General features: G+C 25.8%; 1 protein-coding gene across 6 annotated transcripts; it reads right to left on the bottom strand.

Moving 5' to 3' along the window:
• Window positions 1-1,674: 1,674 nt before the first annotated feature.
• On the bottom strand, window positions 1,675-10,101 carry LOC122854364 (netrin receptor UNC5B-a). 6 transcript variants are annotated; one of them, XM_044154935.1, is made up of 8 exons: window positions 8,942-10,101; window positions 7,942-8,589; window positions 7,294-7,602; window positions 6,080-6,250; window positions 5,798-5,833; window positions 5,426-5,590; window positions 4,974-5,201; window positions 1,675-4,573 (listed from the first exon to the last, which is right to left on the bottom strand). In XM_044154935.1, the coding sequence occupies exons 1-8, from the start codon at window positions 9,021-9,023 to the stop codon at window positions 2,637-2,639; spliced, it is 3,576 nt and encodes a 1,191-aa protein (XP_044010870.1). In that variant the 5' UTR covers window positions 9,024-10,101; the 3' UTR covers window positions 1,675-2,636. The 6 variants fall into 6 exon arrangements, with proteins under 6 accessions (XP_044010870.1, XP_044010869.1, XP_044010871.1 ...); XM_044154934.1 differs by having other exon boundaries at window positions 5,426-5,593; XM_044154936.1 differs by having other exon boundaries at window positions 5,426-5,593; window positions 7,942-8,583; window positions 8,942-10,100.
• Between the last annotated feature and the right edge of the window lie 4,961 nt (window positions 10,102-15,062).

The raw sequence follows: 15,062 nt of genomic DNA on the forward strand, positions 1-15,062 counted from the left end.
TTGATTATTTTTATTATAAAATTATATTTTTTTTTTTTCTATGAGATATAATATGTATATGTATAACTATTTGTTATAAATTCTTTCACTTTTGTGGTCGGTGGATTATTTCTGTTGTTTTCAATTTTTCGAATTTTCGGTTTTTATAACTAACCATGGTTTTTTTTTTTTTTTTTGTATGGCATTTTTTTTCTTTTTGGCTATAATAAAACAAAAGTTTTGAAGTAAATTTTCAACTGGCTCTTTTAGTATATGACGATATATATATCGTTTGGTTGAAATGTATATATATACCTATGAATTTCATTAATTGGGGCAAGCCTGCCAAGCGACAGTCCAATTACGAAGCCAATCAACGATTGGAAGCCGCGTGGTGACAATTTTTATTACAAAAATTTACTTTATTTTTATTTTTTTGTGTTATATATTTATGAGAAATAAAGTTGCTTAATTATATATATACATACACCTATAGCACAACCAGCGTGTCGTTTTTTTTATTTATTTTTTTTTTTTTAAATCGTAAATTAAAAAATAGAAGAGGAGATATAAAAAAAATTGTAAAAGTTATAAATGTTAAATTTAAAAGTTTATATACACGCATGTTGCTTGTCATTCAGTCGACATTAGACATCAGAAATATACATGAATTACCGGGCGCCGTTGAAAAGTAACTTCTCTTTTAGCTATTTTTACGACAAACTTATGTGTATATATATAAAAAACATATATACAATTTTATACTCTGTAGAGTGTCTCATCTCAAAAACGTTGGCAACACGTTGAAGCACTTGAACAACACTCGAGTGCATTCCATTATAGAACAACGTGTGTTTAACGAACGTGTGCCACTCTTATATATGTCGATTCATCTGCACGAATAAAAACCATACATAAAAATAAAATTAAAAAAAAGATTGCGTCGATATGAAAATAAATAAAAAAATATATATCCATCAGACAAAAATAAAATTTTTTCAAGTGTATATTTCATTTTTTGAGTATACAAGAATATTTTATTCATCCAAAGTAACAAATTTTACATTTTAAATAAAAAATCAAATGTTTATATTCATAAATTATTATTATTTTTTTTTTTTTTGTCATTTAGCAAATAAAAAATAAAATATATATATTATAAAAAATTTCAAATGCGAATTATATTTTTTTTTTTAAATCTCAATTAGCACATATATATTTTTATGAAAAAAAATTTTTAATAATAGTGTATATATTTATAATAAAACATTAAAAAAAATGACAATAATAATTATTAATAGTTAAATAACAACATCAATAGTTGAATTATTAGTTTTTTTTTTTTTTTTTTATTTTTTTCGGTAGGCCGTGATGATGACAGTAGGCGGTTTAAATTTATATTATTTTTTATTATTTTTTTTTAGTACAGTGATGAGTAATATATATGAAATTTTGGCACAATTCACGTGAGAATGAGATACTTCCTCTCAGTATAAACTAAATGATGACAATGAAGATGAATATTCAAAAAAAAAAAGAAAAAAAAATATATATTTTATATATAAAATTGTGTTTCGACTGGCCACGGGCTTCGAGTCTTTTTAATAATAATAATTAATAATAATAATAACTGTGTTATCTCTTATTTATCTATTTACATAATCCAACTATAATAATATATATATATATAATATATCTAATTGCATATATAAGTTTATTTCTCTCTATTAAAATCATATATAAAATAATGAAAATTGAATTTTAAATATTTATTACATTTTCTACGAAACATTTTTTTTTTTAAATTTAATTTTATTATTGGTATCGTTGTATAATATTCATTCGTTTATATTTTTTTTTTTTTGTGATTCACACTAAGTATATTAATTCGTTTTGGTTAGTTTATAATATATATTTATATATACAACATCAGTGGCAGTGCGGGGAAATAGAAAAAAAAATAGAGAAAAAAAAAGGGAGAAAAAAAGTTGAAAATTGAGGGTAGGATTAGTGCCCATTATGAAAAAGTTTTTTTTTTTTTATTTAGGGTAAATACATAGAGGACTTGAAGTAAGGCAATGTTCATTTTATTAAATGCTTTTTTTTTTTTAATCTTTTACTTTTTCTCGTTTTTAATTAAAAGTATGTATATAATTTTTTTAAATTTATATATATACCATATTAGGCCACGTCGAAATCATAATTCCAGTTGGCACAATTTTTTTTTTTTTTTAAATTTCCCTCTTGTTTTCTTATGAATTTTATCTATAAACTATATATTATTACTGACAATTACTACAATTAATATATATATTTTTTTTTTAATTTTAAATTGGCACTGTGCAATGTATATATGTCTATCGGAATGTGCCAATGTAGTCTTTATTGTTTTGAAAAAAAAAATGAAAAGAAAAAAAAAAAAGCTTTTTTTAATTATCCTAATTGTTATTAATTAATTAATTAATAATTAGGCTCAAAAAGATTTTACTAAAAAATAATTAAATTTGTTTTTTTTTTTTCATTTTGAAATAAATATTATGATGCGACGATGATTTATTTGAGTAATTTATTAATAAACATTACCTTGAGTAATAATAAAAATTTCAAAACAACAACAGAGCTTTATCTTTGTTTATTGTTTAATTTTTTTTTTTTTTTTATAACCAAGCACCTAATTGTGCTTCAAGTATTGTTGCTGCATCAGTACGTCCCATAGCTCTTAAATGATTAAGTAAATCAGTAACAGCACTTGGACGTCTATGTCTTGCTTCCCATAAATCAAGTATATGCTCAGTTGGACTAGCTTTTGTTGCAAAATAATTTATATATCTATCAACTTGTAATCTTTTTGCAAGCATACGCCAATCATTACCAATTGTATTTGGTGGATCAAGACATTGACATAATTGTTTTCTCAATGATTTTGTAAAACGAAATGGTGGATGTGTATCATTTATTGTTGTTGATGTTGCTGGTGATGATGTTAATGATGATGATGTTGTTGTTGTTGTACAAATAATATGATTATTATTATCATAATTATTTGTATCATTATTACTGGTATTACTAACAACAGTTAATTCTCTTATTGGTCTTGTAACACTACCAGAATAAATACGTTGTTTAATTGTATCATAAATAATACGAAATACTTGTTTTTGTGCATCATTTGTACAACCTTGTGTTATTTGTAATTTATATGATATTGATTTTGTTAAATCATAATCAATATTTATTGTAAATGATACATTATTATAATTATATTTTGAATTCCATAAATTTGTAAATTTAATTTCTTTACATTCATTTGTTAATTTATTTTCCCATTCATTACCAACTTTTTCAAGACTAATCCATATTGATTCACCATTATCTTGTAATATTATTGTTCTTGGTTTATCTAATAAATAACCCCATATTTTTGATTCACGTTCTTGTATTATTTTTAATGATGATTTTATATCTTCAGTAATATAAACACGTATATTATTTGATTGATTTGTATATACAGCTATTTGTAAACGTTTTGATGCTATTGAATTATGATGTATACTTCTACCAGCAAGTACATATGTTTTTAATTGTTCAGTAACAATAAATGCTTCACCATTATCAAGTTGTGTAAATAATGGTGTATTTATTGTTTCATTACCAAGTGTTAAAATTTTTTTCCATGAAATTTTACTTGTTGTTGTTGTTGTTGGAGATGATGATGATGATGATGAGGATGTGGAGGATGTTGATGATGTTGTTGATGATGAAGAAGATGATGTTAATGATGTTGATGGTGATAAGGGTGGTGGAGGTGGTGGTGTTGGTAGTGTTGGTAATGATGGTAAATTTTTATCATCTAAATTTAATTCAGTATTATTTATTGTATCTTTATCTTTATCAATAGTCCATATACTTAATTCCCATGTACCACCAGGATGTAATAATGCACAATGTTCAAATTGTAATATTATTGGTTTATCAAATGTTGAACTAACTGGACCACAACATATTACTGCTGATAATTGTGTTATACCATCTGGTAATGATGGTCTATATTTATCATCTTCAAGTACAGATACATATAACTGTTTTTTACCATGTATTTTTGGTATTGCACCTTCTGGTATTGATAATGATACACCTGAATTTGGTAATACAAGTAATGCACCACGTACATTAACAATTGCACGTGCAATATTATTTTGTTGTTGTAATTGTTGTTGATCAATTAATAATTGATTATTTGTAAATTTAATACGTTCAGATGCAACATTATATGTTGTTGTTGTTGAATCAGATGATGGATATGATGAACTAACTATACTACTTGTTATACTATTATCACTACTACCAGAATATATTTGTTTATCACAATTATTATTATCTTGTTGTTCTGTTGATGATTGTTGATTTATTGATGATGGTTGAGTAAATGCTATTGATAAATGGGGTACATCATAATGATGCTCTGAGAGTGAACGTGATAATGAGTGTTTTGGATCGAATGGGTACTCATAAGCTGATGTCACTGGCACAGTTGTTCCTGCTGTCAAATCCGGTTGTAGACATATTTTTTTATCATATTTGTGTCCCTGAAAGTCTGATGAAAAATTCGAAAAATAAATAATAATAAAAATATTTAGTCAAGAAAATAATATTCAAGATAATAATACTATTTTTTATATCAGAGAGACGAATATCAATTTTACAAGATGAAAATAAGAGAAAAGGAAAAAAAAAAAAAATATATGAAATGAAATGAAAAATATATATTACATATAAAAAAAAAAACTGAATGGTTCAGTGAATGTTCACATAACCCAGGCAAATAAAAGAATGAAAAAAAAAAAAAAAGCAGTCTCCCTCTTTTCATCATTTTTTCAAATTAATATTGCACTGTTATATACCTATATCTATGAGAACCGCGCGCTTTGAGGGTAAAAAAAAAAAAAGGAATGATATAGGGATAGGAAAAAAAGTTGTTGAAAAAAAATGATTACCTTCATTTCTCGCCATTGAGTAGAGCGTGTGATCTTGGCCTTTTCTGCGTACAAGTCTAATCAAGAGAAGTGCAAGTACAACACCAAATACAGATGCAAATACAAGACCAACATATAGTGCCATATCCATTTGACGATTTGCTGTGATGCTACCCTTTTCAATAGTTGTTGCTGCTTTTGTATTACCACCATTTGACAGTTGTTCATCATCAATTTTTTGATGATTAACTTTAATTATAATACAAAAGATATATAAACGATTAAATTTTTTTTTTCTTTCATTCTTTCTTATTATTAATATATTAATTTTTTTTATCCTGCCTTTGTATTAAATATTAATTTGATTTTTTTTTTTAAACTCTAATTTATTAATCATGTCTAATAAAAATGAAATTATTTATAACTATAGTTATTGAGGCTAAATGATTAAATTAATTTTTATATATACTGACCATTGCAAAGTCCACCGGTACAATTGTTAATTTGTGTGTCTCTTCCTTGACAATTTTTACCACCAATACTTGGTGATGGCTCATTGCAACTTCTTGTTTTTATTTGTGTACAATCTCTCCCACAGACAGACCATGCCGACCATTTTGACCACCCGCCGTCAATTCCTGCTGAGATAATCATCAACCATATCCAAATATATAAATTTTTTTTTTTTTATTTTAAATATTATATTTACTTTTTTACCTAACACACAACGCATACATATATAATTTTTCCTATCTTTTATTTATCTTTTTTTTTTTATTTTCAAGTTTCAATTTATTTTATTTTTTTTTTTTTTCCTGGAAATTATGATGGACGTTAAAACTCACCTTGATTTTTTATCTCAGCGTCAATTATAGCTTGGTCTGACCATTGAGAAAGCGTGCGTTATAACCATAATTATAATATATATTTTTTTTTTTTTCATTTCTAGTACGGTATTTTATGAAAAAAAAAAAAAAATTAAATATGTGATTTGAAAATAAATAAATAAATAAAAAGGTGAAAATATCATCTATCAATGTTAATTTATCAAAAATCTAAAGTGCTTGTTATTTATTTTCTATATATATTTTGAAATTGTGGTTCGTTATAAAAAAAATATAATTTACCTGGACATAAAGTGTCACAATCCATTTTTTGTATTGCTGGACCAAGACATGGCTGTCCGTCATTGATTGGTGCTGGATTTGTACAGGTCCTTGTACGTTTTTGACCCCCCTTGATACTACAACGTGAATGACACTCAGTCCATGACGACCATGGAGACCAACCGCCATTTACTAAAAAGAAATAAAAAAATTGCACAATAATAAAATAAAATTCGACTTTTTTTAATTCTCTTTCTTTCGTTTTGGCTCTTGAGATATGTGCGGAATATAAAGGACATTGTGTAGGGTTTGACGAGTGAAAAGAACTTTGACAATGTTTCAAATGGATTAAAAAGCTTCATAGAATCAAGAGGCAACTCTTCAAACATCTGTGGTGCACTAGTGCATATATATACAAAAAATTACTATTTAATAACGTCGAATAAAATGAAAGAAAAAAATTAAATCAAGTTGTTTTATTTATTATTATTTAACTTTTGAATAATTTTTTTATTTGCTTTTTCTTTCTTTCATTGTATTCGCGAATTTATTTCTTATTTGGCAAAATATTATTAAAAAAAAAAATTTCTTTTTAATAATCAAGTTGTTTTAAAGATTTTTATCTTATCTTTATCATAAAAAATATAATAAAAAAAATATTTAAGGATATTAAATTCAGAAAGATTGAGACATCTTGAAGGAACAAAAATAAAAACCAAACAAATTTATTTTATTTCTTCTAGTATTGTTATTATTTTTTTTTTTTTTCATTTTGCGGTGAACACGTAGGAAAAAAAAAAAAGGGGAAAAAGTTGAAAATACTAAATTATTTTTTTGAAAATAAAAAAATGTTGGTATTCTTTTGTAATAAAATGTGAAAAGGGCATGAAATTTATGAAGAGAAAATGGGGAATAGTAGAGATGACAGAGGAAAGGAGGAAAAAAAAAAAAAGTGGAAACGAGTGAGAAGACGAGGATTTGGAGAGTTGGACACCAAGTTCCGGAGATCTACAATGGATAAGCTCCGTAAATCTCTAGTAGAGGGTAAGTTAAAATGTGAAAAAGTCTCGTAGAAATAGCCTCAACAAGGTAACAAAAATAAAGAAGAGGAAAAAATAAAAAACGAAGAGATATTTTTATATAGAAAAAAGACAGATAGAGTGTTGATAAAACGGTAAAAAAGAATGATAAAAAACTATATAGAAAAAGAATTGTTTAAAATATATAAAACTAACCATAAACAGTGATTGTTGCTGGTGCACTCATACGTTTTGCAGCAATATTTTCAGCAACACATGTATAATTTGCTTGATGTATAAGTTTAGCTTGTCCAACAAGTAAATGACCCTCACTTGATATTAAAAGAGTCGTTGAAGGATCATTTTCGGTACTTGCACTACCAGTTGGATGTATGGGAACACCATTTCTCAGCCAGTATACACGTGGGGATGGTAACCCGACGGGGGGTATGCATCTGAGTTCAGTACTACGACCCACTTCAACGGAAACTGAGTATGGCGGTGACTCGAATTGCTTTTTTAAATCTGTATGAAAGAAATAAACCCAACGGAAAGAAAAAAAAAAAAAAAAATTATTAAAACCTTTAAAATAAAATTCTTTCTGTATGTATCTTAAAACAACGTAACAAAAAAATAAAAAATTAAAATAAAACATGACTTTCATTTATGTCCAGATTTATCTTGCAATCTAATTTTTTTTTTTTTTTTTTTTATTATTATGATGGTTTATTTATCATCTTGTATATGTTGTATTTATTTTTTTTTTTTTAAATTTTTAAATTCATGAAAATTCATATTCTTTTAAAAGTTTTTTTTTTTTTTTTTGATTATATATTTTAAATATAATAATTAGATTATACATACATGCAACGTCAACAGTAGCTGGTTGACTTTTAATTGATCCAGATCCTGACCAAGCAATACATTCACATTTAAATTTATCTTTTGCAAAATATTCTTCAATATTATCTCTTGTAATATTAAGTTCAGAATCAACAATTCTTGTACCAGTATGTGGATCAACAAAATCAGTTTGATGTGATTCATCATTACGTTGTCCATTACAACGAAAATATAATTGTAATGCATGTGATGCACGACAGTGTAATGTTGCTGGTTTATTTTTAACAACATAACCAGATAATGGTTCAGTTAAAAATACTGGTAAATGACCACTTCCAATTTCTGGTATAAGTTCAGTATCAGTATGACTATTACCACTACTAGTACTACCACTATTACTATTACTATTACTATTACTATTACTACTGCTACTACTGCTACTTCCACCAGCAGCAGAAACAGCAGCAGCATTATTATTTATATTTGTATTTAAATTTGGAATGCTAGTGTTTGTTATTGTTTTGCCAATTGATGATGGCAAAGATGGTATTTCTTCCTCTTCACCAAGTAAATATGATTCATCATCATCAAGATGAAGATCATCTTCTTCCATGGTATCATCAGCATCATCCAAATGCAGCAATCCTCCTTCATCTTGGGAATCTGTTACTATTCAAAATTTATTCATAAATAATAATCAATTATTTTTATTTATTTTTTTTATTTGTCAATAGGCAATAACTGATTGAATAAATTATTTATTGACAATATAAAAAATTATTGTATAGATTTATATATATATAAATATGTGAGGATAATAAAAATAATAATTTTTTTTTTTTTTTTTTAACGATAGAAAATAGAAAAGTCAATGCTATAAAATAGATAATTGATGATATAAAATCACGATAAATTTTATATTTTATTTGATTTGTTTTTTTTTAATAATTTTTTTTTTTTTGTTATTATTTATTGATGGTTATTTTTTTATTTGTATATATATTATTGTGATTTAACTCACCGTCATTTTCAACAAATGCTCCGACATTCAGTAGCAAATATCCCAGGTAAAATATAACCAGTATACACGACGTTGATCTCATCGCGAGGTTACTGAAATTGCCTTTCAGCCACTCATTTTCATCTCATATCACCACTAAGCCACAATATTCTCATCCCCTGAATAAATATTTATATATATATTCAAGTATCTCACCCACAACTTGTTTATTTATTTTTTTATTTTTTTTGGTGATATACACCGACTATATTATTATTAAAAAAAAAAAATGGATAATATAGGAATAATATAATATTCTTTTTATCCCCCTAAAGCACTTTTTTATTGCATCTATCCCATTCGAACATCACACTATTGTCTGGGCACTATTGCATCTTCTCTCTCACCACAACTCGTTTTCCCCACGGTAAGCCACTTCTCTCATCGCAGATTAAAAAAAAAATATATATATATGACTATATATAAAATATATAATAATATGAAAAAATTTTAAACACTTTTTTTTCTTTTTTTTTTATAATTCCCTTGTGATTACACAGCTCATCTCACGATTATTTTGTGAAAAAAAAAAAAAAAATTATACAAGTTAATAATCACATTGTTTCGTATGAAGGAAAAAAAAATCCACATACTTCAACTCACTATTACTCCAAAAATAAAATTTGAAATATATAAACAAGTACTTTTTTTTTTTTTATTTTTTATTTTTATTATATTTATCTTTTGTATATAAAAAAATATACAAAATAATTAAAAATAAAAATCACCAGGTGAATTTCACATTACATATCATATTACGATAATAATATTTGTTATTTTTATTTTAAAATAACAAAGGGTGTAGTGTCAAAATTGTTGACAATTTTAAATACCGTCTGTTTATTATTTCAACATAAAATATATATATTAAAAATTTAAAAAAAAAATAAAAAGCGCAGAAAAATTTTTTACTCCAAAAAAAAAAAAAAGAAAATTAAAATTTTTCATTTAAATTTTAAATAAGCCATAGAATTATTTGATAAATAATGTTTATGTTTATATATAGTATATATTTTAAAAAACGTGAAAATTAGAAAAAAAAAAAAAAAGCACAAGAAGTTTAAATAACACAGAGTAGTCAAAGCACGAGCGGCTGATGGCGGCCAACTGACTCCAGTTTGCTCAGCTCCGGCGCCTGAAACACTCTCTTCGAGGTATGCTCAAATAAAATACATATATACAATTTAAATACATAGAGAGAGAGAGAGCTAAAAATTGAGAGAGTGAGAGAGAAAATACCGGTGGCTGCTTTTGGTAGAGCTTGGATTCGTTGGCAGTCGTTGGTTCTCGGCTTTCGAATCGTCTATGTAATAATTCACATAGCAGTATTAGTTTGAAATTTATATATATATATATGTTAGAGTATACACAACACACTAGTCTATTTTGTGTACACATATACTTATCAGACGATGAGGTGGTAGGGGGGTTTTTTTAGTTTTTTTTTTTTTTTTAGGGTGGTGAATGAGGGCGGGAGGGAAAAAGGGAAATACGAATAACCGTGGCGGCGAGTCTGTGTTGTGCTGCTGCTTGCTGCTGCTGATGCTGGATCCATGGATGAAAAAGGGGGGTGATGAGGGGGATGAACGGATGGGAGGGCGGGTTAGATAGGAAGGAACACCGTGGGACTGCTCCTCGTAGTAGTCGGGACGACTGTGTACACATACATTTACACGACCACATCAAATACATTACACAATCAAAATATCTTCTGTAAATATATACATGAAATTTTAAGGTATATATGTACTTGCACAAAACGCCGGTCAATTCTCGGTGGCAATTCAATTCACCAACATATTTTATAACCAACACTATAAACGCACACGTTTCACATATTAATGATTTATTTTATTTTTATTTTTTATTAATTATGTATATATTGTTGTTGTGTGTGAATGAATGTATATGTATTTTTCTTTTTTTTTTATTAGAATGATGATTGACAGGTTTTTTTTTATTAGAAAAATTGGAAAGGGATGAGGGGGTGATTATGTGAGAAGGGGTTTAATAGAGCAGGGATAAAAGAAATATTGGGGGGCTGAAAAATTGCCTGAAGCAACAGACGTGACTGCGGTAGAGTGAAAGTACAAGAAGGAAATTGAAAAATGACTATAATAGTTACATGTATTTTTCCTCTAGGCCACATTTAGTTGAGACAAATTCTTGTATATTATTATGGGTTTTTTTTTTTTGTTTCATTCAATAGAAATAGTAACTGCGAGAAAAATAGAAAAGGATAAAGATATAATCTGTTGATGAAGATGAAAAATACGTTTAATAATGGAAAAAATGAAAAAAAAAAAAATTATCTCAAATTACAGTTAAATGAGGGATAAATATATCAAATTTATTTTGAACCTTTTATTTAAATAGTAAATTGTTGATGATGGAAATACAAAAGGCATTTTATATATTGTTTAAAGAGGTCTATATAATAATGACAATAATAATAGAAATATGTATATATAAAATTTATAGGTCTTTAATGAAATTAAAATTGAAAAAAAAAAAATAAATAAATAAAAAGCCGCATGTAATGATGATTGATGCGGGACAGATTGAATGTCGAAATGGGAACAATAAAAGTACTAGAATCGGGTATATTGTATTACTGTTGTTTGAAATTGGAGGTAAGATTACGGAAACAACGAGGAGTGAGATATGGCCAGGACAATGACAAAGGATTCCTCGTTGCCGTGGTAATAGTTGTGTGTCTGGTTATAGTGGTATACTTGCTCTTGCTCTCCTCGACCAAGAGCAACAGAAAAAAAAAAAAATAAATATATATAAATTATATATATACATACATAAAGGGAGGAAAAAGAAAAATGAAAAAAAAAAGGAAAGCGAGGATTGAGGGAGGAATATAAGAGAAGAAGCAAAAAAATATAAAAAAAAATTGGAAAAAAACGGTAAAATATATAAGGGTCGCGTGCGCCCGCGCGAACATCAGTGTGCAATTGTAGTGTGGGTCGATTGAAATAAAGAATAAAGAGTAAAAAAAAAAAATATATATATATATTTTTTTTTAGATAAAGAAAGAGTTTCGTTATAACAGCATATTTCTCTGGATTTTTTAGAGAAGGATTCGCTACCGGATGAGTTGATTTTCATCTTTGCGAAAAAAGAGATATCCTAAGTAGCAGATATAGACGGATTATCTGTCCAAAATCCGACGGCTATTTCAATTTCTTATATATTTTTTTTATTATATATATATATTCAATCTTTTGCCTTTTTCCCCCTTGGTTTTTATTTTTTTTTTATCTAAAAACTTTTATTTTTGCTTGATTATAACCCCCCAAATACTGATTTCTGATGTCTCGACACTTTTTATTTATTTTATTAATCTCTTAAGTAGTTGTTTAATCTTTTTCTTTTAATATTATAAAATATATTTTTTTTATATATTTTATTGATATATATAATAGTTTTAATTTTTAATTAAAAAGGATTTTTTTTTTTATTTTTAAAGGATCTTTTGTTATTAGTTTGGTATTATAACGTACAAGCATCATTACATGCTGTAAATAAATGAAATTGCATTTTGTAATATTGGAAATTTCATTGAGGCAATTATTTAATGCTTTTTCGTAGAGGCAATATCAACGATAACGATAGCCGATCAAAGTAAAGTAGAATATTGGTGTGGTGTTGGTTTTGAAATAACCAAAGCTATATATATATTAAACTTATTGGTACATAGTCAACGTACTACACGTTTCATCTTCTTCCTTTTTTTTTTTATTCTAATGGCTATTACAAATTTACGTCATAAATATATATCCATCAATTTTCGCACACAAATTTGTTTAACCAGTTATAATTTTAATGTAAAAAACACTCAAATATTATATTTATATAATAATTTTTTAAGTGTCTTATAAAACTATCAGTTTTATTGACGTTAATACTATTTTAAATGACTTTTATTTTCATTTTTTTTTTGTTCTTATATATAAAACTTTTAAATTACGATATTTTTATTCATGCAATATTTTTATTGTCGTTTTTATTCATGTTATTATATCGAGCATGAAAGTGAGCGCATTGTACCTGAAGGGTGCTTTTATTTTTTGTTTAGCAAGTCATCTAAATTTTAAGGAGTTAAATATATTTAATATTTTTTAATGAAAAAAAAAGAAGAAGAATTTTAAAAATACATTAATAATATTTTTTGTTGAATTAAAAAAAAAGCTCTAATTTTTTTAAAATTTTTTTTGTAAATTCTATTTTTATTTTTTTTGACAAGCAGTATAATTGTTTGTCACTTAATGTCTGTAGTAAATGCTGACACGCTAGAGTCACTATAGGAAAATATATATATAGTTTTTTTTTATTTTAAATAACGTCGATATGGTGGTGAAAAGCATTCAGCTGAGCGTCATCTGTAGATGACACTAACAACGGCCTCTTGGCGTCAATGAAAACCAGTCAGCTTCATCATCTTTATCTTTATTTTTCCTTTTTTTTTTTTCCTTTGTCTAACACACATCATCATAATCATCACCCTACTCTTATTAATACATATATATATATATAATTTTTTTATTTCAACCCCCCTTCAACCCCTTAAAAATGAAAAAATAGAAAAAGAAAAAAAATAAAATTGTGTCCCCATCAGCAACAGCATAGCAGACATCTGTTTTTTATTTCAAAATTATTTCAACTATACTTGAGATAATTTTATGATTTATGTCAATGCCACTTTTTTTTTTTTTTTTTTATTATTATTATATTTTTTTTTGCTGTTTGACTTAATGTCAAATTTAAGGATTTTTTTAAAAAACATAAAAATGGTTTAGACGTGTGGTATTTTCAAGTATTTGTCTCATGGTTATTCGTGCAAACCAGAGTAAAGTAGAATGAGGAAAAAAATACGTGACTTTTTCACTAATTTAAATATATATCTATGAAAAAAAAAAAAAGACAAACTTACACAAAGATAGACAACTTAACAAGAACACAAGCAACATTGTATTAGTGTTTAAATATATTTATTTTTTTTTTTTTTTGAAAAAAATTATTTGAATATTAGACAGTGGAATATTATTGTCTAAGATGTATATATAAACCATCAAAGTGACACTATGAAATTAATATGATATGGAACAATACATTTAAATTTCATGATGGGAATAGAAAATATGTGGTTAGTTTAATTTTCTCATCTTCTTAAAGTCATCAACTTATTATTCTTCTTCTTCTTCTTCATCATCATCATCATATTCTTTTTTTTTTTTTTGAATTACTCCAAAGACTTATTTTACCACACGTGTTTCATATTTATCATGCGTTTCACGGTTGTGGCATTCCTTTGAAGAAACGCACATGAAATTTGTTTAAATTTATCACATTTTGCCTTGGGCTATGACATTTTTTTTTTTATTTAACAAAAAATTATTTTCAATATGTCATGAAAAAAATTAGCATTATAATAAATTATAAAACTCTACAAAATTTTATATTTAATTTATATTTTTTAATATTAATATATTATTATATTGAGTTTGTAATTTTATGTGAGGAGTGCGCGTGATTTTTCATTCTCAACAATATCTCTTTGAGCTTTTCATGTCTTTGGCATTTCAATTCGTTACACAAATACACTGTCATTTTACTTTTGATTATATACGTATTTTTATTCTTTGTTATCTGTCTTTCTTTTATCCATTATTCACGCATATTGACAAACGATATTTCATTATTTCCAAATCGTTTAACTCGTTGTGGAAAATTAAAATCAATATTAATATTCATTAGGGTATTTTTTCTTTTTTTATTTTATATCAAGGTATATTTTCAATTGCTTTTGTCGTGTTTTATTATTTTTTTTACAATTAACAAATGCGAATGTAAAATAAGATAAATAATAGTAAAAAAAAAAATGAATTTTATAATATTAAAATATTCATAGTTTTAATATTCATATTTTTATTGTTTTAAATTTTATAATTTAAATGTGTTTAAGGTATATTTTAAGCAAGCTGTTACATCAATTAAATATAAATTAAAATATACAAATTGAATGAGAATTTTCAAAGTTAAATTTCAACATTGCTAATGATCAGTGTTTGTC

This window comes from Aphidius gifuensis, linkage group LG4, assembly GCF_014905175.1.
Source record: "Aphidius gifuensis isolate YNYX2018 linkage group LG4, ASM1490517v1, whole genome shotgun sequence".
NCBI classification, from domain to species: domain Eukaryota; kingdom Metazoa; phylum Arthropoda; class Insecta; order Hymenoptera; family Braconidae; genus Aphidius; species Aphidius gifuensis.

Excerpts from the sequence above, each read along its gene's own strand:
- LOC122854364 (XM_044154934.1), bottom strand. The coding sequence starts at position 9,023 with ATGAGATCAACGTCGTGTATACTGGTTATATTTTACCTGGGATATTTG. Across the intron at positions 7,603-7,941 it reads AGCTACTGTTGACGTTGCAT|ATTTAAAAAAGCAATTCGAG; the intron begins GTATGTATAATC and ends TCTTTCATACAG. Across the intron at positions 5,594-5,797 it reads CGCTGAGATAAAAAATCAAG|CAGGAATTGACGGCGGGTGG; the intron begins GTGAGTTTTAAC and ends TGATTATCTCAG.